General features: G+C 37.5%; 1 protein-coding gene across 2 annotated transcripts in view; it reads right to left on the reverse strand.

The window, feature by feature from the left end:
* Nucleotides 1–3,569: 3,569 nt before the first annotated feature.
* The window catches only part of mRpS5 (mitochondrial ribosomal protein S5), a 43,532-nt gene continuing 21,829 nt past the window's right edge, over nucleotides 3,570–25,272 (reverse strand). For both annotated transcript variants that reach the window (XM_081730824.1, XM_081730823.1), the window contains 5 exons: nucleotides 24,646–24,841; nucleotides 19,270–19,469; nucleotides 17,579–17,728; nucleotides 9,277–9,393; nucleotides 3,570–3,804 (listed from right to left, as the gene is read on the reverse strand). In XM_081730824.1, coding sequence (XP_081586950.1) covers nucleotides 3,688–3,804; nucleotides 9,277–9,393; nucleotides 17,579–17,728; nucleotides 19,270–19,469; nucleotides 24,646–24,841 — 780 coding nt within the window. In that variant the 3' untranslated portion in view covers nucleotides 3,570–3,687. The remainder of the gene's footprint in view (nucleotides 3,805–9,276; nucleotides 9,394–17,578; nucleotides 17,729–19,269; nucleotides 19,470–24,645; nucleotides 24,842–25,272) is intronic.

Genomic DNA, 25,272 nt, shown 5'->3' on the forward strand with positions numbered 1-25,272 from the left:
GTTGATGGGGATTCGTACACAGTAACCCTAAGATGCCCACTTGTCAGGCCGTTTAGCACAGTTGAGTCGACTTCCGTCACTGACAATTCCGTGTGGAACAAATTCGTGATGCACGATTTCGTGACAAAATCAGCAGCAGTTTTACCCCAGATTGGTCTTGTCTGGTCGAGGATCCAGGTGACTTCGATTGAGACGATATTATCTTTGTTTAGAGAACTGTAAACCTCTGTGATGATACTGGAGAAGAATGTCAGATTACTGCCAGCTGTTTCCGCTTGTTTCCTGCTGATGACACAAATACACCTCTAGTCCTGTATGAGGATTCTCGGTACTAATTCCGCTGATACGCGCGGCATCCCTAGGTTGTCATGCAAAATTTGGCGATACATCGAAATGTTCAACTCCGCCGTAAATTCATGGATATTCAGTTGACGATATGATCTCTCACTTGGGCAATTTTTCCCCATTCCGCCTCAATGACGGGGATCATCCTCCACAAACATTATTTCAACTTGGAAATAAGCAAACTATTCTAATGTGGTCGCGCGACTCATTGATTGCATCACCGAATACCATCGCTCTTCTTTTCGATCACCCATCTCACAATCCTACACAAATCACGTAACATATCGTAAGCAATTCCCTATTTCAATCAAATCGGCCTGTACTGAGAGCTGATGACGTTGTTACGTCATGATGAGATGCTGCCATAACTTGCGATGTGGATCCCGAGCTACAATTAATACTTCTTCGTCAAGTCAACAAAGGAGAGAGAGAAAAAAAATAAAAAAAAAAATAAATAAATTGTGTAGTTTTGAAAGTTCGCACAGTATTGGAGAGTGCTCTAAACGACATACTAGAAGTTCCGGGGATGCAGGGAAAGCGGGCGATGGAGAGACTTTAAAGATAGTTTATTTGAAACTTTTTCTTAAGTATTTCAAAATAGGGGGTCTGTTAAAAAAGGTTTTTTGTACAAAATTAAACTTCACTAAATTTCCTATGAAAACAGACATATATATTTTTATAGGATTACTAACTTAGAAGGTGGAGGGGGATAAAAGTACATATTTCAGAACATTCTTTTAACTAAAATTATACAGGTAATGTTCAGGAAGAACCTCATTCATATACAATATATAAAAACAATACACAACTTCCTGCACAAACATACTAACGCATGGGCACGGGCGCATGCCGCATTTTTACGAGTCGCATTCTACATCTTGCTTAGTTCTCTAAACGCTCCGAGCTCGTGCAGACGTAGCCTCTGTGTCTAATGTTCGTGAGTTATACTGATACTAGCAGTTACACAGTGTATGTCAATGGCTGGAAAGTGTTTATTACCTGATGAGGATGATGTGAGTAATAAGTGTAATGTAGGTGAAAAAGATATAAAAAGGTTAATGTATGGGAAGGACGTGTTTAGAGGAGAAAAAAAAAATGCTGTTCATGCTTCTTGCAAGTATCAATACACATGACCTCAATCAATAGCAAGTGGCTTCAAAGTAGCCGTTTCAGAGCAACAGCTTTCATCATTGTATTCTAACCCCTGCATTCTTAAGCCATTGGCGTATACTGTGTAGCTGCTAATATCAATATAAGGCACAAACACTAGATACAGTCACACGCTCGGAGTGTTGAGAGAACTAAGATGTGAAATGCGAAGCGCACGCAAATATTTAAGAAAAACTTACCTTCAAACCCCTTTCCCCCTGTATCGCCCGCCGACCCCACACACTTAGGGGAACTTTCAGAGGCCGCGGTGGCTCCGTGTAGAGCGTTCACCTCCGGTGCTTGAGGTCCCGGGTTTGATCCCAGCCCCTGCCACGTGAACTTTGTGGTGGACAAACACCGTGTGTATGCGTTTCCTTGGAATTCTCTCGTTTCCTCTCACTTTCTTCATTCCACCATTTCATTCATCATCACCTTCTCCTTTAGCCTAACCGGCATATCCGTGGGAAGTAAAACTCAAAGATTTTATTTCATTTCCAAATTTCAAAACTACACGATCTTTTATTTTTTAATTGTTTTTATTTATTTATTTTGCAATCAGCGTCTTTAGGTCTTTATTGACTGCATTATTTTGAAAACAAATCTGGGAATTAAATGAATAGCCTTTCTACGAGGGCTGTCTAAAAAGTATCCGACCTTTGGCCAGAAAAATAGTTGCGAATACCTGACAGATTTGGGACCCTAATCCCCTTCAAAGTAGGCCCCTTGTGCTTCCACACACTTAGCCCACCGATCCTTCCACTGCTGGAAACACCGCTGGAAGTCTTCTTTTGGAATGTTGTTCAGCTCCGTCGTCGTGTTCCGCATTATGTCTTCTCTACTCTCAAAACGGGATCCCTTCAGAGGCGTCTTCAATTTTGGAAACAACCAGAAGTCACAAGGAGCCAGGTCTGGAGAGTAGGGAGGTTGGCGAACGGTTGTAATTCCATGTTTGGCTAAGAACGTGTGGATCAATTGGGATGAATGTGCTGGGGCGTTGTCATGATGGACGTGCCAGTTCTTCGCTGTCCACATGTCTGGTCTTTTGCGCCGGACTGCGTCACGGAGTCGCCTGAGAACATCTTGATAGTACTCCTTTGTCACTGTTTGTCCTTCCGGTGCGTACTCGTGATGCACAATTCCACGGGCATCGAAGAAAACAGTCAGCAACACCTTGATTTTGCTTCGCACCTGCCGCGCTTTCTTCGGCCTTGGAGAATCGGGATGCTTCCATTGAGACGATTGTTGTTTTGTTTCTGGGTCGTACCCGTACACCCATGACTCATCTCCAGTTATCACGGAATTCAGATACCCAGGATCAGTGTTGGTGGAGGTCCTGTGTAACGTCAAAACGGGTGTCTTTTTGTTCCTGAGACAACAACTTGGGTACAAATTTAGCAGCCACTCGTTTCATGTTCAAATCGTCACGCAAAATTGCATGTGCAGAATCTTTACTCACTCCAACATCTTCTGCAATCTCCCGCACTGTCAAACAGCGATCTGCCATCACCAAATTTCGCACCCGCTCAACAACAGCTGCATTCCGAGCAGTTTGGGGCCTGCCGCTACGCTGCTCACTCTCGACTGATGTGCGGCCATCTTTGAATCGGTTGAACCATTGTTTAATTTGTGTTACACCCATCGCATCTTCTCCAAACACCTGCTGAATCTTACGAATTGTTTGGCTTTGAGAATCACCCAGCCTTTGACAGAATTTGATGCAGTATCTTTGCTCAATTCGTTTAGTCATCTTGCGAGAAACACTAAATCCGACGAACACTACCAACAGCACCTCACTTCGCGACCACCAGCTCACGACTGGCACACGCGAACGCGGTGAAAAAATTCAAGCATGCGCATTAAGGTTCCTCCTTCCACCGTGCATGGTGGCACCGCCTGAGAATCACTACTTTGCGTGGAAAAAATTAAGGTCGGATACTTTTTAGACAGGCCTCGTATATGACAACTATCAGGAATTTCATTTAATAATACTCTTACATTTATTACGTCAATGACTCATTAATATGCATAAAACAAAGCAAATATGCAGTAATACAGGTCAATAAAATTTATAAAAATGTTTTAATAAGACAAGTAGAGATGATTTTTATTTACTAATTATATACATGACTTGCGTGTATTTTATAATAATTCAACAACTTCAATTTTTTTTAAATAATTATAATGAAGGCGGTTCTATTGTTCCTGGGTTTCCTCTGGCTGCTTCTTTATTCGTCTATGACTGGCTTCAGGATATTTTTCAGTGAGAAAACTTCTCACTTCCCCATACCTAACCAGCAAATCTGTTTTCACCTGGAAAGAAATTGATATATATACTACACTACTGAATATTATATATATTTCATAGACTTCTAATATCTACATATATTCTACTAAAAAGTAAAGACACTTTTTATTCTTGTCTTCAATGGCTCTCAGAAACTCACCTTATGAACAGGTTATCAAATTTCATGCAATTAAAAATAGGTCACTTCATTTCAAGTATTGCTATTTGAAACAAACGCTCTAAGAAAGTATTTATTTAAACGTTAAATATATTGATGCATCAGTAACACTAAAAATTTACTAGCTCAGTGAATAAATTTATGCCAATTTTAGTCTTTGACCTTTGATGCTCCTGCTGATAACGAAGAATATTTCTGTTAATCAAATTATCTTCAAAGAGTCCACGTTTGAAATTGATTTATTCTGTAAATTTTTCATTCTCACTCAGTCTAACAATGGTGAATAATGATAGTAAGGCAAATTACTACATCGTGTAATTTATTCCTAAGCATAGCAACACTGAACTGAATGCATACAATGCGGAATGAAAGATAGGATAAGAGATGACGTTGTAAACGCTAAGTATTGGGGAGTTCTGCTCTCAATTTTTATTCAATTTTTACTATTTACAATTCATTACTTTTGACAATTTTATTACAAGTCTAATACACTGTTTGCATTTTCAATATGTTCATGCGCCGCTTATCCTTCTTTATTACATTAACAGTGTGATAAACAATTATATTTAAAACAGGCAAATTCGGCCATCTTGGCACATGTCATCTTAGAACATATTCTTATTTCAAACAATTTATTTAAACCAAATTTAGTGAAGCAATCCACAGGGCTCTAAGACCGGGACTTCTTAAAATCTTCGTAAGGAAGACGGGGCCGCGGTGGCTCAGTGGTGAAGCGTTCACCTCTGGTGCTTGGGGTCCCGGGTTCGATCCCAGCCCCCACCAAGTAAACTTTGTGGTGGACAAACACCGTGTGCGTGGGTTTCTCGGGGTTGTCCCGTTTCCTCCCACTGTCTTCATTCTACAAGTTCATGCATTACTCATCATCACCGTCTCCTTTAGCCTAACCGGCATAAACGTGGGACGTAAAACTCAAAGATTTCATTTTTTCGTAAGGAAGATAATTGGAACTGGATTGAAAGATAAAACAAGCAAAGTCGTATGGTGTCATCAGCAGTACCAAACACAAAACCGCTAGTCGTTTAAACACGCAGCTGATTCTGTTCAGCATTTGTGCAAGCATATCTGATATTACTGAGATAAATAATTATTTTCCAGGAAGAAGAAGAAAAAAGAACGTTTTTTGAAATAATATAAAAAAACTGATTTAAACCCTGTTTATGAAATAATATAAAAAACTGATTTAAACGTATTGATGTTGATACTTATATTAACTAAGTAACGTTATGAAGCTTAGACAAAAGTAACGATAAATAAAGACAATTTTGAACAAAATGTCCACCTAAGGATTTTCTTAGCAACGTTAAGAGTACAAACCCAAAGACCTATAAGAATGATCTCATATCGTGTGTGGATATACAATAGTTTTATTTATTGACACTGAAAGGATGTGACAGGACAGACATTATCTAATATAGAAAAACACACGCTAATTCACACCAATATATAAGGTACGTTTCAAACTCATCAACTGAGTTTTTTGTAAGTCTTCTCGGGCTATCAGCTAGGTGAAGGTATTGACATCCGACGTTTCGTATGCAGACATTGCATTCATCTTCAAGGATTGTAATGAAGAGACCGGAGATGTGGGCATGTATATATGATGACTATTTAGGAGCAGAGCTATGAATAGGAGCTTGTGATTGGATGAAGGAATTGCTGGCTTCTCATTGGCTGAGGGATACTGGCTCCTGATTGGTTGTTGTTGTAGCTACGAGAAATGGCTTTGTTGAATGTCTGCTTTTTTTTCCTGAAAAGGACTGACCAGATAGGGCTGAAACCCATTGTCTCTATTAAGACTGTTCCTTTCCCGTGAGATGGCTATGACTTCTTTTATTGTTCTGCCACAAAAAATGCTGCACTTGGTTACTATGGTGGTATTTGTAAAATCAAATCTGTGTCCAAGCAATAGGCTATGCTATGCTAGTCTTGACTTCTCGGGTTGCTGAAGTCTTATGTAGTAGTTGTGTTCTTTGCATCGTTGTTCTATTGTATGTCCAGTATGTTATATTGTATGTATGCTCTACCACTTTCACATGGTATACGATATACACCAGGAATGTGCTGGTGAAGGTCATTTTTCCCTGGTTTGAGTAATGATCCGATGTTGGCTGCAGGTTTATGAATAACTCTTATACCATATCTGGCAAGTATTCTGCTGAATTTGCCAGAAGTGCAGCCGATGAAAGGCGATACGATAGTAGAGAGATACTCCTCACTTTTAACAATTTTTGATCACTTTGTGTTGGGAAGCAACGGCCTTTTTACGGCTATGTTGATATCTGTAAGACTGTAGCCATTCTCTTGTAGCGTCGAACAAAAATGGTTGAATTCCTCTTGTAAACTTTCCTGGTCACTTACGGAGACTGCTCTGTGGGTCAAAGTGTATCAGTTGCATTGACCTTTTGCTGATACACTTCTTGACCTCCTTCTGCTCAAAAACACAAAACGCGCTTTGTTGTGTATTATGGTATACTAAAGAAGTAACCATGGGCGGCGATTAGGGGGGCAGTTAACCCCCCTCACTTTTTTGAAGTAACCCATTAATGTATATAGTTTCATTTAGAAATGTAAAGTTTTTGTATGTATTACTGGTTCATAGAAAAAATGGTGTCATATATTTGCCGTTCCGTGAGTACGTATTGGTTGTCTTCCCGTGGACTAAAGAAAACTATAGGAATTGCGTTTTAATTGCCACGGAAAATAACCCCAAAATTAACCTGTTGGAGCACAACAATTTCAGCATATTTTCACTTCTTACAAGGGCTCGATATGTTAGTCAGACACTTTGAAACTAATTCAGAGAGCATTTCACAAAAGAAAAAAAAGTCTTTCACAGGTTATTATTTAATTGCACAAAAATTGACAGTTCCTAAAATGTCTTTTTTTTCTTTCTAAAGTAAGGGAAAAAAGCGTAATAAGAAACAACTTCTACCTTTTCCATTGTTTTGTAGTGTAATATATGAGTAAAATGGTGTGTTAGGGGTGTACGAGTGTATATACAATTAAATTTAGTGAATTCAACATAATTCTAGGTTTTAGTGCTATTTTGTATAACTGGAGTATGGAGTTGTTCTAAGTATTGTTGTGTTTTGATATGCTCCAAGAAAGTGAAAACTGCACCTAATGGATACGAACATGTTTCGGGAAGTTGTAAAAGCAAATATTTCTTTAAATGTCGTAGCATATGCTTGTAGTATTTACTGTCTTTCATTTTCTAAGAGTAATAACACACATTTAATAGCATGTGTGGAATTAAAAATTAAGTTGTTCATTAATCCCTGTTTCAATATGACCTTTGCAAAACAAGCATCATTATTTATTACTATGAATAATATTATCTTTTCTATTTATTTGCTTTGCAAATTTGTTATTCAATAATCTGGTCACACAGTTTTGCAGACAGAATTTTAAGATATTCATGAGCAAGGAATCAAATCTCTTTTTACACTTTTGTTGTTTAAGAGTACAAGGGACTACTACCTACTGGCGTTGCTCTTGTCAATTTACTTAATAAAATATGAAATACTTTATACGGTATTTTAACTGAAAAAGATAGTATCCTATTAGTTATACAACCTTTCGTCAAACAAAATATTGGAAACAAGCAAGAAAACTAACATTTATATGCAAATATTCAGATCATGTCTTTCGCTCCCCCCCCCCCCCAAATTTAACGTTCAACTGCCGCCACTGGGAGTAACTATTCCCAAAATTTCAGATTTTTTTATTCAGGCCCATTGTAGGTATTGGACAGTGAAATATGACAAATTGGCATAATTCCCCAACTTTATGATATTTTCTCAGGCCTTTGGGACCAGACACAGGTCTACAAATTTTTGAGTATAAACGTATGACCCCGGACTACATGCAGACACAAATTCAGATCTCTACGTCAGTTGCTTCCTCTTCCCAAACATGTCTTCAATGTCCAAAAATTTGCTACTGTAGGCCTTAATTTCACCCCTTTCAAGTGGTTTTAGGCAAAAATGTTAAGAGGATAAAGTTTTGGCTCTGCAGAAGTTGGACACGCCCAGCAATTTTCAATCTGCTAGAAAAAATATATGCTGAGATATTCAAAACACCGTAAACGCCTGAAATCGAGAAAACGCAAAATGGCGGCAGCCGCTGCATCGCTACGAGATGTTTTAAAAAATAATTAATTGTGGTTTTGAAGTACACTGATATAGTATAAACATTCATGAAAAAAAAAAAAAAAGATTTTCTGGAGATGGTCGAGCGGCACAGTTCTACGTAAATCTTTGACTCTCCTTTGGAAGTTCTACGTAAATCCAGCTTATTTTTAAGAAAACAAACAAAAACTGAAAACTAATATTTATGATGTAAACAGTATGACTAGAAAGATGAAAACTGGCATCTCCTGTTGATCATATTGTAATTTATGTTCAAGTTAAAGAATGTTGAAGTTGCTAGGGGTCAAAATAATCCCTCTGTAGCTCTTGTGTTATACAAACTGGAACAGTAACAGCGTTAGATTCTGAAATTTCAACCCCCGCTTCCCATGGTTCCGACTTAATACTCAAATATATATATCTTCCATTCCCAGCGACATGCCAAAAATAACTCGTCAGTTGAGATTGCTTCAAATCCTGTGTTTGAATATTTCATGCTAGACGTTTCATGATTAATCTGGCAGCAACAAAAATTTGTTAACTCGAAAGCAAAAACAAAGACACACCCATAGCACAGTATAAAGAGATGGAGTAGACAATAATCGTTATTCAGATTGTATATAAGCGTATATTTGAGATCCAACGTAAATTGGAAACTCTGAACTTTATAATAAATTTGTTATAATTTGTTTTTAATCCTTCTAAGAACATAAAAATCAGTACTATTGGCAGATAAAAACTAGGAATAGTAATGTGAAAAAAGTTAGGTGCCAGGCTCGCATTTTTAATCACCATGGCGACCTGGCGTTCGGGATTTCTCGAGCTGTTGCTTAAATCATATATTTTTATTTAAGGAAATTTTAGCTTAACGTCTAACGGTTATGCCCTATACACTGAGACGAATGACAACAGCAAGTCAGCGATAATGGACGCAGTGGTAAAATGAAAATGTGGAAAGAAACGGGGGATTCCGAGAAAACTCTTGGGTACCAGTTGTCCACCAAAGGTCATATAGTCGAAGGCTGAACTAGGGGCATCACGCATCAGAGAGCACGTTTTATAGTTACATCGACTCTGACTAAAATTGTACTTATATCCTTTGTCTTAAGGTCACTCGACTAACAGCTTACACTAATCGCTTAGAATAAATTCATACGTAAATTAATTACCTTATAATGGTTCCGTTGAAAGGCGGTCTTTTTGATATGATTTTCCCAGCTAGGCAATCTGGTGTAGAATGGAGGTGGCTTTTTCTTGCGAAGAACCACTTTATCACCCATCGCATACTGGAAAATAAACAAAGATAAAATGATTTATTAAAAAGTTATAGAGCAAAACACATAAACACAAGATATATGTTCAGGAAGATATATATGAACACAATTAACTCCTTAGTCACAACTACTTTTTGAAGTTAGTTGGGCTTTCACAGGCCAAGTACTGTAAATGCAATTTTAAGAACTAGATTTCTACATACGTTATAGCCCCTACTAGTTATACAGTATTTCAAACTTAGTGATACCATTGTGAGGTTCAATTTCTTGGATAATTCCATGTCAATTTAACCTCAAATACTTTTTACAAGTGTAACACTTTAAAGGACACAAAACTAAACAGGCCGAAATATTAGCACAATGGATATTTTTTACATTTTTTAGAGTTTCAAACTATGCTAAGCGTAGGAGTCGATGTCCGGAACATGTCCATCCATCCGTCACTCGACAGGTATCAGAGAAAAAATGATAAGAATACCGAAAAGTACTTGTCTGCAATAGATTCAGTGTCCAAAGAATAGGTTACAACTCCCCCGTTAACCTTCTACTAAAGCCGGAAGTGGTTCAAATTACCCATTTCCAGTTTCATCGTTTATCATTATAAAATGAAAATGCTAATACAGCGAGAAGTGTCTTTTTTTTCTGCAAACAATTCAGCATCTCAAGACAACATATCATGACTATGTACAACATTCTATCAATACCGGAAATAGTTTAAATGTAGTATTACTTACGGTTTCAAGACTGATTTCCATAAGCAGAAACGGAAAAACGATATCGAGAAGTTTTTTTTTTTTTTAATAGATTCAGTGGGGAAAGATAAGTTTCGTCTACTTTGTTAATCCTCTATTCAAATCAGAAGTGGTGGAAATCAAGTGTTTCCGATCTCAACATTTATCACCATAGGATTATAACCGCCACCAGGTTATAGAAGTATTTTTTGTGGACGCTCTGTATATTTCATAAAGACAGTGACTATTTTTTCGATTTATATTTTATTCTGCGACGCAAATAATTTCTTTCTTCGGTGGGAATTGCACCAGCCACATCACTTTTCCAGTTCGTTATCTGTTCTTTCTCACGCCCGAGTTATCGCATTGTCTGGTGCGTCGTGGCCAGTGGACTAAAATTAACATAAATTCTTCTCCGTATTCTGTTTGCATGTGCATACAGGTGATTTAACTGAGTGGTTTTTAGAATGAACTGCCAACATTCTTCAGTGAACCATTGCAGCTCGTATCTCGAAACTTTGTGCTCGGGGAGTCTCGACTCTTCAGGACTGTTTGGAGTAGCAACTACATTTCTACGTGGGATTATCCCGGCAACTTTTCCCCCAGTGCTAATCCCCCAAGTGCGTCAATGGTGTGAGAGAAGCATTTATAGTGAAATCTTAATTATAATTTTCTATATATAAATCAAAGTGATAAAGGGCTACAATATAGTGAAAAGTAAAATACGATTTTGATAATGGAAATAATTATATATATATATCTAGTGTTAAGTGTTGTGATTGTTTCTCTTCGTCATTTTTCTTTTTAACAGTATTATAATAAATAAGTATAGTGTCATTTAACCCAGTGTGTTTTCGTTGTGTGTGTGAATGATGTTTATGTGCGTTATGGTCTGGATGACCGTCTGATTGTCCGTGAGGTTTTCGAGACGAGACATCCGAACCTCTCGGCGCCTAATGCTCATTTCATCATTGAGACCGACGAGCGATAGGGAAACAATTTTGTAATCCCTTCTTGGAGAGGTCCTTCATCGTCCTATCCAGGTAAGTTAAGGTCTCCAGGAGAATACTTATTGGCAGGATCACGGAGGACAACGGAGGACAGACTACGATCAGGCGATTACAGGATCGGAAACGATACCAGATTGCAAGAAGCGTTTTTTTGTAATCTTAAGAGGACATATCACTACCATCTGCAATACTCTATGAAAACTAGAACTGGATGAAACTTACTACTACTCCTGGTTTCAATATGCATTTCCATAGAATAAAAACGAAAAATTCAGGACAGGAAAGCTAAGTTTAATTTTTTTCATTAACTCTCTATTCAAACCGGAGGTGGTTCAAATTATCTCTTTAAGGTTTCAACGTTTATCGACATAGAACGAGAGCGGTACCAATAGCGAGAAGCACTTTTTTTTGCAAGCGATTCAGTGCTTCAAGATAACACATCATGATTATCTACAGCACTCTATCAGATATGGTTGAAATCTACTATGACTTCCGTTCTCAATACTTATTTTCATTAAGCAGAAACGGAAAAACATATCAAAAAGAGTTTTTTTCTTAAATCGACTTAGGGTTCCAAGAATAGGTTCTATCTTCTCAGCTAATCCTCTATTCAAACTGGAAGTGGCTTTTAATTAACCATTTCCAGTTTTAAGGTTTATCGTCATAGAACGAAAACGATAACACACAGCGCGAAGCAGGTTTTGAAATCGAAAAAAAAAAATGAAATCTTTGAGTTTTACGTCCCACGCTTATGCCGGTTAGGTTAAAGGAGACGGTGATGATGAGTAATGAATGAAATGGTGGAATGAAGAAAGTGGGAGGAAACGGGAGAACCCCGAGAAAACCCACGCACACGGTGTTTGTTCACCACAAAGGTTTTGAAATCGATTCAGCATATCAAGAGAACATACTATTATCACCCGTAATACTGGAAGTGGTTGACATTTATTATTACTTTCGGTTGCAATACTGATTTCCATAGAGCAGAAGCGTAAAGATTTGAATAATATTCCACTAAAAAAGTTCCATCCCCTCCGTTAACTCTCTATTCAAATCGGAAGTGAAAGAAATTAACTATTTCCGGTTTCAACGTTGGTCGCTATAGAACAAAAACGGTAATGGATAGCCAGAATCGGTGTTTTACAGTCGATTCAGCTTCTCAAAGGAACAGATAATTACTATCTATAATACTTTACCAAAACCAGAAATGATTGAAATTTACAAGTATTTCCAGTTTCAATTATTATTTTCGAAAACGGTAAGATATATCGAGAAGCTGTTTTTCAGTGTTCAGTATCAGTCAAACAGGGAGTTTTATCCCTACTTTTATCTGGTGAAAATCTACGTGCAAACGAAAATGATAAATATCAATTCCCACTTCTGGTTTAAATATAATGTCCATGCAAGAAAATCAGTAAAAACAGCGAATAATGGCTTTTTTTTTATGCATTCAGTGTTCGAAGACCAGGTTCTATCTTTGATCTTATTCCTCTATTCAAGTAGTTATAGATTTACTACTTTAAGTATTGAATTCGCATAGTTTAGGAATCTATCGTAGTTTCATATGGTGAAACGAAACTCACTTGTTTTTACAATATTATTATCTACAATATATTTTACAGACAGCTGATTAGGGAAAATACTTAATTTCATTTATGAGTTGATTTTAATAGTCGAAATTTGCAACTGAATTTCGGTCTATTACTCATGCGCTTGAAACAATGATAAACATGTTTGTACATTAATCAGTTCGTTCAAGTAATACTGTCTTCACAGTTCAGTAGATAATACGCTTACATAAAGTTATGATACATGTTTTTAGTGTGTGTACGACTTGCTAATAAAATGAAGAATAAAAAAGGGGGTAAAGTATTATAGGAAATAGCTAAAATTAGCAAACTTTACAAGAGAAACATAATGATTCGTTTCGTTCCTATACAGATTCTCCTTCTTCATCATCATCATCATCATCATAATCACCACCACCATCGGTATTCTGCCCTTATTGGCAGGTAACTTGCCGCAGCTGAGAAGTTTCCATGCTCCAAGGTCTTCCGCTAACCTCTTCGTCTTCACATATGATCTTTCAATTTTTATATCGTCCATTAATTGTAGCCTCTTTCGCCCTCTTCCTTTCTTTCCTGCACCATACCCTCTAGCACGTCCCTCATGATACAATTTCTTCTCAGGCATCCTTTTCTCAATAATATCTAAAAGTGTTCTTTTCTCCCCCACCATTTCTAACACCCTCTCATTCGTTTACCCCTCGACCCAACTAATTCTTTTCGTTCTTCTCCACACCCACATTAGATTCTTTTCATTCTTCTCCGAAAAGGCCTCCAGTCGTTTTTAATCACTTTTACTTAATGTCCAAGTTTCCGCCTCATACAATATAACACTTCACACGAAGCATTTTATGTCTTTTTCTCAACTCTTTATTCAAGGTCCCACAAAACAGACTTTTCTTCCTCCTAAAGGCTCCTTTTGCCATTCCTATCCTTGCTTTTATTTCACGTTCGCACTTCATGTCATTAGTAAGAATACTACCCAGATATCGAAACACTATTCATTTGTTCTATTTTCTCCCCTCCCACTTTTATATTTGACACAGACCGCTTCGTTCCAGTCACCATGGTTTTTGTCTTTCTAACATTTATTTTCATGCCATACTCTTCGAAGCCCTTCCTCAAGTTTTCTAATATCCTATTGATTTTCTTTTCAGATTCTGCAACAAGTGTCATATCATCTGCAAATCTTATACATCTACCTCCTTCCGAAATGCCGTCTTCATCATGTAGACTCTTTTTCACTATTTCTTCTAAATAAATATTACATAATGTTGGAGAGAGACAGCATCCTTGTCGAACTCCCATTCCAATTCCCCTGTCAGTTCCTCCCTATCCTAACACTTACTTTTGTTCCATATATAAGTTTCTTATGCGTCTTCGATCTTTCCATTCCAACCCAATCTTCTTTAGAACTCCCAACAACAATTCCCAATTCACGTCCGTCTTCGCGTTCTTCAAGCTATTACGATACTGTCCTGAATCATAATATAGTCTGATATCTTTCGCCGTCTATTGGGAATTTCCATGTATATCTTCTTCTCACGTGATGATTGAACCAAGTGCTCCCAATTACTAGTCTACAGAAATTCACCAGTCCCTCTCCCCTTTCATTTCTTTCGCCTAAACCATATTTGCCTACGACACTACCTTCCTGACCTTCCTGTTTTTCTCCCGCAACAGCATTGAAATCTCCCATTATAATTATGCATGCACCCCTCTTCTCCCTGTCTATAGAGATATAGAGTTGATTACAATTTATTGAGTACTTTAAACCATAATTTTCAGAGATTATCTTATTTCGCGGATGGAAACATATGCGTGTAACATGTACTGAAGGAAGTAGGTCAGATATTTGTCACGTACTTGTAATAGATGCGCTGCGTAAAAAAGAAGAAAGAGAAGGCAGGTACTCGTAATAGATGCGCTGTTTGAATTTTAAGTTTCGTGAAAAATTATGTGCTTAAAAAAGAAGAAAGAGGAAGATTTCTAATGATGAAATTCTGCATGATTGTAGCCTTCCAGGACTAACCGACAGGAAAATTGCCAGAAGTGAACACTTTTAATTTTTTAGGAGTCTAAAGGAGGATGAAGGAATTCCCATGCTATTTAAATGGGCGTTTTCTTGGGATACAAAATCTTATCTTTTAGACAGTTGAAATAGGAAAAGAAACGATAGAATTGTGGGTTCACGAGATGTGAGGCCGTAGGCCGAGTAAAGACTGTGGGAGCGAAATCCCTGGATGGACAAATTTAGAAAATATGAAGAGCAAGTTCACGAAATTCACTGTTGATTCAAAGGCCGATAGATAAGAAATGCGAGGTCGTAGGCCGAGCAAACCTGGGGGACTGGGGGCGGAGCCCCCAGCTAGCCAAAGGCTAGTATATATATATACCAAAATAAAGGAAACACGAATACTATTATAATTCACACGTAATCTTTGTTAGTATACTAGTGCACTGCGACTGTCATATTAATACTGAGTTAGATGATAGTAAGCAGTACACGAGGCGGTGTAGGACGAATTTACCTGTGAAACAGACAAGACGTTAGTGTAAACTGAGAAACCTTTCTGATTTTCAAACAAGACAAAAAAAAAAAAAAAAAAAAAAAAGAAATGAAATCTTTTGAGTTTTACGTCCCACGGTTATGCCGGTTAGGCTAAAGGAGACGGTGATGAGTAATGAATGAAATGGTGGAATGAAGAAAGTGGGGGAAACGGGAGAACCCCGAGGAAACTCACGCACACGGTGTTTGTCCAACACAAAGTTCACTTGGCGGGGGTGGGATCGAACCCGGGACCCCAAGCACCAGAGGTGAACGCTCTACCACTGAGCCACCGCGGCCCCACAAACAAGACAAATTGTGCGTGCGCTGTCAGTTGGAGAAAGTATAGCGAATGATTGTCAGCCTGTTAGATGCATGGATGATTCTTCTTCTTCTTCTTCTTATTATTATTATTATTATTATTATTATTATTATTATTATTATTATTATTATTATTCAAGTTAATGATGGAATACGGAGAACGTGACAAGATATAAACAAGGATGAGGAACAGTGGGTAGGAATCAAACCTAGGTGAGACGAATTGCCTAACATCTGACTACAGAACTCGATTAGTATCTGGAACGTGTCTCTACGACCTCAGAGTCCGACGAGAGCTGTATAACGTCAACACACGCGGTCGTGTTGCAATTTCGCAACCACTGAATACACCTGTTAACACGGAAGCACGAAAATAACGGTGTCAAGAAAATAAAATACGGAACACCGATGATTGGATGAAGTATTATGATGTTATGAGTCATATTTCTCCTTATTTCAAACATGAGGCAGGGTTTATATCAGGCCGACGCTCAAAATGTTGTATGCTTCGGATTGCCTACTTCCAACAGTTAAACATGGAGGTAAGTCTGTACTGATGTGAACTGCAATTGTATGGTGTTTCGTTGGTTCTATTATTACCACCAAAGGACGAATTACTGCTAGTGATTATGTGGACATTTTAGATGACCACTTGCTTCCTGTGCTACATATCATCTTCCCTAACAAGTAGCAGTCTTCCACACCATAATGCATCAATACACAGCTACATATTCTCAGGTGATTTGATGGACAAATTCTACTATTTAACAATTCTCACCGACGCAACAAGATACTTCAACTCGATCAATGTTCACGTACTTCATTAAAGTACACGATAAAGATCTAAACATATGTGCATTACTACAAAACGAAATAAAAGACATGATATACAAAGGATGAAAACATTAACGACTGGAGCGTGATTCGAAGCCGGATGTCCGATTTACTGTGTCGATATGTTAACCACTACGCTATCTAGTCCATTCCCTGAACAGCCATATGTTCTATTATTCTTAAGATCGGTATTCATCCACCCAGACCACATTGAATGTTACCACAACTTCTGTTGTGTTTGCACAACCCAGTGCCTACATCGCGGAGTACCTCTGACAGTTGAATTGATTTTACATTTGTGATGTGGAAAACTAAAAGGGACCATATGTCGGGAAACAAAATTGGACAGAAGAGCAGAAAAACCTAATGAAGGCCAATGTTTGTTTTAAAAGCTAAAAATGTTTGTGAAAAACATTTTCAAGAATATCTTTGAATAAATTTCATGACTTAAAATAGTTAAAATGAGTAATTACAGTAATTTTGAATTTTGGAGAACTTTGATCTTGTTTTTCTCAAAATACCCTTGTTCTGTAAGTTATAATCAAGCAGTCATAACTCATACAATTTTTATTATAAAGGTATTTTTGTATTCAGAATTTTACACCCTATTAAATGATAGTAATAACTCAATTTTGAAAATCTCCCTTTTAGTTTTCCGGATCACATTTAATAAATTGAGAAAATAAATCGATTATATATCACACTATAGGTAAGATTTTAATGCTGTGTAACACTCAAAAAATCCATTACTATATCGAGATTCGAACCGGGATGCGAATTTATCAAATATACGATCAAAATGCTTGAATTTCCTTTCCTACTTCTTCTCTTTTGGCACTGTCCAAATTATGACCACTTCTCCCAAAACCTTAACTCCAAAATTAATGATTATTTTCCAGTGTGCTGTAAAAGATCAAGAAAAACAAATACAATAATGTGTGACAGTAATATTTACTTATACACGTTTGGTTTAACTGTACATCTAACAATGTCATTTAATATCTTGATTTTAGGTATAACAGAAAGAAAACACACTGTCTGTTTAGTATTTAAGATACTATAATCATTTCATAATGAACTGACATTCATCCTTAGAATGACAAAATACGCTCTCATTTACGTCTACTGAAACTAACAAGCAATTACTTTACTGCATCATAAAAATTTTTAAAAAAACTGATGTATTACCTGGGTAAAATCTAAAACCTCATTATTCTCCAACTCATCTTCCTTTCTGCATACTGACGGTGCAGCAACCACGTTCGGAAAATTATCATTCTCTTTACGAAGTTCAACCAAGTACAATTTCTTTTCTTCAGCTAATTCTTGGTGAGTTTTCTACAAAAAATAAAACATATTTTATATATATATATATATTATGGTATGTGGACTGGACTCCCAATGAGTGCAACCATGCTCCTTCGATTGCAAAGCCTGCTAAACTGATAGAACCTTTTGCTGCGTCAGCAGAAGGTAAAATCAAACCAAAATTCTAAGTATTACTATTACATACTTGGATTTACTAAGGAGTTTAGATGTACCTTTTTATGGATTCTATTACGACGTCCTGACACAAAATCCAACTGGAACGCCAACCAGGACCCGTTTTCTATGAAAAGACACATAAATCATGCATTTAATGTCAAAATTCCCGCTTATTTCCTATGCTTTGAAAATTCTATTGAAGGAAAAGAGGAAGCGTATAAAATATTCGTAATGTGAAAATTATTCAATGCATTCTTTTGTTTTTGTCTTCTCCAAGAGGATTGCTGCAAACGGCTGAAGAGTGTGACTGGCTAACAGATAGCCGCTGTTGAAGACTATACTATACTTGGTGTACCTAGAAAGAGTTGTTAGTTTGAAAACTACAGAAAATTAACTCTAGCTGTTTGGAGCTTACAGAAATGAGAATCCATAATTTGGGTAGAAAGTGTTATTATCATTCGTTTTGTTTCCTTACCAAATACATTTTCTTTATTCTTGATGAACTTTGTTTATTATATTTGATTTGATGGTAGAGCAAGAAGTACTTACACATGTTTGGAGGAATGTTTACTTAAACAAATTTGGCCGATACGATTTGGTTTAAATGTTTAACCTTATCCCAATTTTATAAAATTAAATTTCGAGAACATTTTGACAGTGTGTAATTATCAAAAGAAACTCTCTTCTCCTCACCTCACTGCCCTTGCAGAAGGGGAAAAAGTCGCCAATCTTGACAGGAAGGGAAGCTTTGTTAAGTTCAGTATCGTGTAAAATTTAAATGCTTACCCCAATCTGCTTGTACTTATTGTTGAGAAGGTATTAGTGTTCCTTTCAGCCATTAGCAAACTCCGCTAAGAACAATTGTTATTTTTAATTTTTGTCTTCAAAAGAAGTATTGTTTATTATGAATGTACTACAGGTTTGATTTTAGTCGTATTTTTAAATTAAATTCCACGAGTCTCTCATTTGAAAATCGGAAGTGGCTGTGAATCAAAGCATTTTTTTTTTTTTTTTAAATATACAGTATATGAACACCTATTTATAAGAAGGCTATACGAGACATGTTGTTTTTCTTATCACTTCAAGTTCTCCCTTTATCATGTTAACCCTCTGATATTTTTCCCATACAGATTGTATTTGCTCTTAATATGAAATTATTGTATAAATACAGTAAGTGCCTACTGAATTTCCAACACTGCTATCATTTGCAATTCCATCATTTCACAACCCCGACTACCAAGAAAACGACAACTTTTCAATATACTCTAGTGCTGTACTAAAACATGTATTCCTTATCTCACTGTATACAAATACAAACGTAATTACGATGAATGCAAGGAAATCAGAACATGAAAATAAAAATTGACTACGAATTAAAAAAGAGATCTACAAACCTGTCTAAGAAGTCCAAGAAAGAATGCCTTAACAATATGTTGAAGATTGGATGGACCTTCGATTTTTGCGTAAAGATCCTTAATACCGATAACTTCACACATTGTCTTTATGGCTCGATGACACACTAAACCAAATCCTTCAGGCTTTTTGCTGACAAATATTTTAGTTTGGCCAAACCGTGTGTAAAAGTCGTGAAAAACTACAAATGAAATACAGCATATAAATATATATTAGTATCTTTATGTAAAATCTTTGCGTTACTATTATAAACTAGATTTTAAAAAATGCCTAGTTTAAGAGAAATATTTTATCAGGACTAATTTATATTGTTTTGTACAATTCTTTTTTTTCTATAAAGCAATGTAACATATTACAGGGTGAGGCATAATTCGGCTAACTCCCCTGTAGCACACGAACGGCTTGGCGTTCACATTCGGTTCATGGTATATGTTGTTCGTGTGGGTAATTTACCATATTGCACTACATGGTTGCCATGGTGACCATCTTGGAAGCCGTCATCTTCGATCCAACTTTGATTTTTTTATTTTTTTTTTTTTTTTTTAATGGGAAGGAGGCATGTAGCGCATCATTTGACATGAACTCGATCTCAGAAAAACAGTGGTGCAGTCCATTTTCACCTACCGTTATTAGTTAAGAAGTTATTGCATCACAAAGGGTGAAAATCTGGCATTACAGCATGATTTTTTTTCCTGTTGTTTCAGGTGATGTAAGATGTTGCTAACAATCCCATAACGAATCGAGATCGTGGAGAAGAGTGGTGGACGATCTGCTATGGTGATTGCGGCTGAGTTTAATGTATCCCACCCAGAGAGTGAGAACATCTCACACGTTGCAGTGTTCAAGTTGTTAAAGAAGTTTCATGAGACGGGCTCGGTGCACGACAAGGATAGATCTGGACGCCCATGTACCGCTACTGCCGACGACAAGGATCGATCTGGACGCCCAAGTACCGCTACTGCCGACGACAAGGCGATAGAAGTGTTGGCTGCTGTTATGAAAAGCTTAAAACGCAGTTCTCGTCGTGTGGCATCCATAACAGGGATCAGTCAATGATCAGTGCTACGGCTGCTGCATGTGACCAAGTGGCACCAGATGATCTAGACAGGCGAGTGTAGTTTGCTGAATGGGCCACGGACAGGTGTGAGGAGAATTCCATGTTCCTACAACGTGTTCTTTTTAGTGATGAGGCATTATTTTTCGTCCACGAAGAGTTCAATAAACAGAATCACAGTTACAGGAGTGACACAAACCCAGATTGGCGCCAAGACAGCAAGGAGGTGGGTGGGTAGGGTAAAGGTGATAGTGTGGTGTGGAATCTGGAGGACACGCATTATTGGACCGTACTTAATCCACGGTACCCTGACTGGTGAGAAATATCGTGATTATGCTCGAGGATGATGTGTTCCTTGGTCTCTTGAATGAGGACGGTGATTTCCCATCCTTTTTCCAGCAAGACGGGGCTCCACCTCACTATGTGTTATGTTCACGTCAATGGCTCGATAGACAATTTCTGGGACATTGATAGGGTGATGATTGGGACGGATAAAGTGGCCACTACGATCCCCAGATCTTACGCCGCTAGACTTCGTCTGGGGCCATCTGAAGAACCTAGTTTTTTCAAGAACCCACCCGTGATATCCACCATCTGATGCAGCCAATTTTGTAATGTTTTGTGTCCCCACCGGGAACTGAACTATTACAAATAGAATGTGAGTCCTGTTAGGAGTATATGTGTTATCGCTAGAAGACGACGAACGAGATACAATCTGCTAATTAACTGTATACTTTTTACATATCAGTATATACATAAGCAGACCATTTGTTTCAACAGAACATGTTGTTGCGAGTCCATGCGGATTGGCAGAGGTCACTTGCAGTGTGTCTTGCTCAAGAAGACACCACACAGAGCACATGCTGTAATGCCAAATTTTCACCCTCTGTGACCAATAACTTCTTAACTAATAACAGTGGTGAAAATGGACTGCACCACTGTTTCCCTGAGATCGAGCTCGTGTCAAATTATACCCCATGTCCCCCTTCCCATTTAAAAATTCAAAGTTGGATCCAAGATGATGGCTTCCAAGATGGACGTCATGCCAACGCTAAGGCGTTCGTGTGCTACAAGGGTGTTAATCGACTTATACCTCACCCCGTACTTACACCGTAAAGCGCATGATATGTGTCGCTGGTAAAAATGAAATGAAACGAGGCATTTGGGGACCTTGCTCCTTCCCGTGCTACAATTTTTCGGTGGTTTGGTGAATTCAGAAGAGGCCGGACATCGCTTAAAGATAAAGAGAGAGCTGGACGTTCGGCAACAGCTGTGTCAGATGAAAACATTGCCGCTGTGGAACAAATGATTCGAGAAAATCCTCGAACAACTTTCAAGAACATTAAATCTACAGTGAACATTGGATCGCCAGCAGTAACAAAAATTCTTCATGATCATCTTCGGCTCAGGAAGGTTTCATCTCGTTGGGTGCCTCAGACTTTGACTGAACAGCAGAAGCGCATGCGTGTGGGATGATGTGAAGAAATGCTTGCAAGATTTGATGGAGGCAATTCTCGACGCATCTCTGACATTGTTACTGGTGATGAGACTTGGATCTATCAATTTGACCCTGAAAATAAACGCCAGTCTACAGTTTGGATCTTTCCAGACGAAAATCCACCTACGAAAGTGGAGCGACCGCGAAGTGTGGGGAAGAAGATGGTCGCAACTTTCTTCTCCAAATCTGGCCATGTTGCAACTGTTCCACTTGAAGAACAAGGGACTGTTACTGCTCAGTAGTACACCACTGTTTGCCTAACAAAAGTGTTCCAGAAATTTCGGGAACGGCGTCCAAGAACTGGATTGCGTGGGATCCTGCTTCATCATGACAACGCGTCCGCACACACGGTCAACATCACAATTCAGTTTTTAGAATCTACGGAGGTCAAACTTATGACTCATCTGCCGTATAGCCCTGACCTGGCCTCGTGTGATTTTTTTCTGTTCCCCAGGATCAAAGATCGCATGCGTGAGAAGAGATTTAGCAGCCCTGAAGAAGCTGTAGTGGCTTACGAGAATGAACTTTCAACACTTGAAGAATAAGACTAGCAACACTGCTTCCAAAAGTGGTTTTCGAGGATGCAAAAGTGTGTACAGTGTAATGGTGAATACTTTGAGAAAATGTAAGTGTTAAATTGATTTTAAGTATGTAAGTTATTTCACATCTCAAAACTTCGTAGTGACCCTCGTATCACAAGTTTAGCTCAATCAGATCTATCAATTGGTATGTCTCATTTCTGGATTTTTTTTTCTTTTTTTTTTTTTTGTTAGGGGCCGCGGGGGCTCAGTGATAGATCATTCACCTCTGGGCGCGGGATCTCTGGATCAATCCCAGCTTGAGCAAAGTAAACGTTGTAGTGGACAAACACAGTGTGCGTGGATTTTCTTGGGGTTCTCCCATTTTCTTCCACTTTATTCGTTTCACCATTGCATTCATTTCTTATCATCACCGCCCCCTTTAACCCAACCGGCATAACCGTGGGAGGTAAAACTGATTTTTTTTTTTCGTTATAGAATAATAATTTTAGAATTTGTTTCACTGGTATCAATAGTAATAAATATTTCTGTTGCATGTTAAAAATTGATTGCTTCTCTGCTACAATTCTCTCTGAAGTCTTACTGTCCTCATCTTCCTATGATCATATCTTTTAGCCTCAAACGGATCGATGATACACACAAGTGATAGAATTGATGAAATGAAAATGTGTAAGGGAGCAGACAAAGAAAATCTACGGACATGATGTTCTCCACCATGACCTCAGAAGGCTAGAATCGAACCAGAGACCCATCTCCATAGTACTTTTTATTAACTAAATGATATGACTTACCATACAATGTCAATGTATTTGTTCCAGTGAAAATATTTTCGAATACCGCCGCTGCTTTCATCCTCAATACTAACAATGATGAGTAGGTTATACTCGTTTATGGGTCCGTAATTTATGAGTCCAGTAACTAACTCACTCACTTTATGTCCTATGGAGCCCAGAGGTTCAATGCCGCGTTCACAGAAGCTCTCCATTGAATTCTGTCCGTAGTCAATTGGATCCAATTTCTACTTTGTATTCCTATTTCTGAGAGATCCGCCTTTATATTGCCCTCCCATCTGCGCCTAGGTCTATCAAATGGACGTTTGCCGATTGGATTTCCAGTTAAAACTTTGGAAGCGTTCTTATTTTCTTCCATTCTGACTACATGACCTGCCCCATGAGCCTCCTAGACTTGATAACCCTGACAAAAGTTTCAGCCATTTCCCGTTTTTCTTGGGTCCGCATTTCATCTTAGGATTTTATTCTAATACTCAATTACCAGTAAATAAACGTAAATTATCATATGTTGGCCAATATACTGTAAAATATCAAAATACCTAAATAACCGAAGCATACCTTGTAATTTATCCATATCAAAACATTACAGAACAGAACTCATGTGGATTTTACTACATCAGAGGCTTTCTTCACTGGAATAAATACAACGGCATTATTCCGCTAGTCACATCACTTAGTTAAGAAAAATACACCAGATAGTTTCTATATTCATTTTATTTTTTATTATTTTAGTTTTATTAATTTATATTAGCTGAACCTGCGCTCTCTACACAGCGCATCATTCACTATGAGCATGAATCTCCTTGTCATTCCTCATATCTGTATATGTCCCTTTACAGACACAAGTGAAGGATGTCTTGATAACATTATTATTTAATTTTAATAACTGTGTGTTAAAACTGTTTTGTTTATTACAAACTAAATATAACTATTATTTAAAAAGTAGTTCACAGGATTTCAAGACAACACGATACGTAATCAAATGCAATTGGGTTCGTTCCTCTAGTTGCTGCCTTAATTTCGATTTTGGAGGAAATGTAATTCTGAAAACACTAATTTCTATGGATGGCAACACTGAAATTTCTTTAGGTTCATTTTTTCTGTTGTAGAACATTATCTATGATTGTAGTAAGTTGCATTTCATTATCTCCTTTCACTTATGAAAAACAAGCAAAAGAAAAATGGTAAATTTTGCATTATTTTTAGTATGTCTGGCTCTTAAGGAATGGTAGATTCTGGGATTGAAGTTGACTATTGATATTTCTACAAAACCAGCAATGAAATCTTTGTTTGCAAGTTTGTGATCTGAAATCATCTGAATTGTTTCTATTGCTTTCTTACATATTAATAATCTGAGAAACATCAACTTGTAATATGCCATCCTACGAAATAGTGTATTGAAAATTAATCCATTATACTATAGCATGCATGAGACCTCAAAAAAAGAATTTCAAAGTATACGATAGTTACAATACCTGTGTGATTATTAAATAATTCGATGAACATAAGATTCTGTGCCGCTTTGTTTTTCGCTTTCCTTAAGGCCGCTCTTCCTTCCACAGCTTTTCCTAATGCAAATCCTGCCAAACCGTTTCCATTGCCTGTTACTACAACAGCACTCAATTTCCGCCGCCTACCGAAATTTCCTTTCATACAAAACACAGACTTGAACTGCAGAAAAAAAAATTGATGCTCATTAAGAAACTAAGGTGCATGATGAATTTAAACACTGTCTTATACCAATAAATTCTAACAATAAACAGAGACCACATTTTACCTGTATTTCCACTGCGTTTCTTTGCTCAAAACTACACGTCCTCATTATTCGTAATGAACTTTGAATTTTTACTGCCTATACATGCCACCGTATTTCGAGGTATTCTGCCAATTTCGAAGATAAATACCTTTTAGATTGTTTTCAATATAATGATCACAATATCACGAAGATTTCATAGCATATTATTAATAATAGGAGATGTCATTCCACTAAAACGAAAATGATATACTTATATTTCTTAAAAATTATTAAATGATGAAATTTTGTTACACCAAAGAATGAACAGAGTGATCTAGTTTGATTACGTTTAAAAAGAGATGGTGTA

This window comes from Thermobia domestica, chromosome 11 (genome assembly GCF_964235325.1).
Source record: "Thermobia domestica chromosome 11, izTheDome1.hap1.1, whole genome shotgun sequence".
NCBI classification, from domain to species: domain Eukaryota; kingdom Metazoa; phylum Arthropoda; class Insecta; order Zygentoma; family Lepismatidae; genus Thermobia; species Thermobia domestica.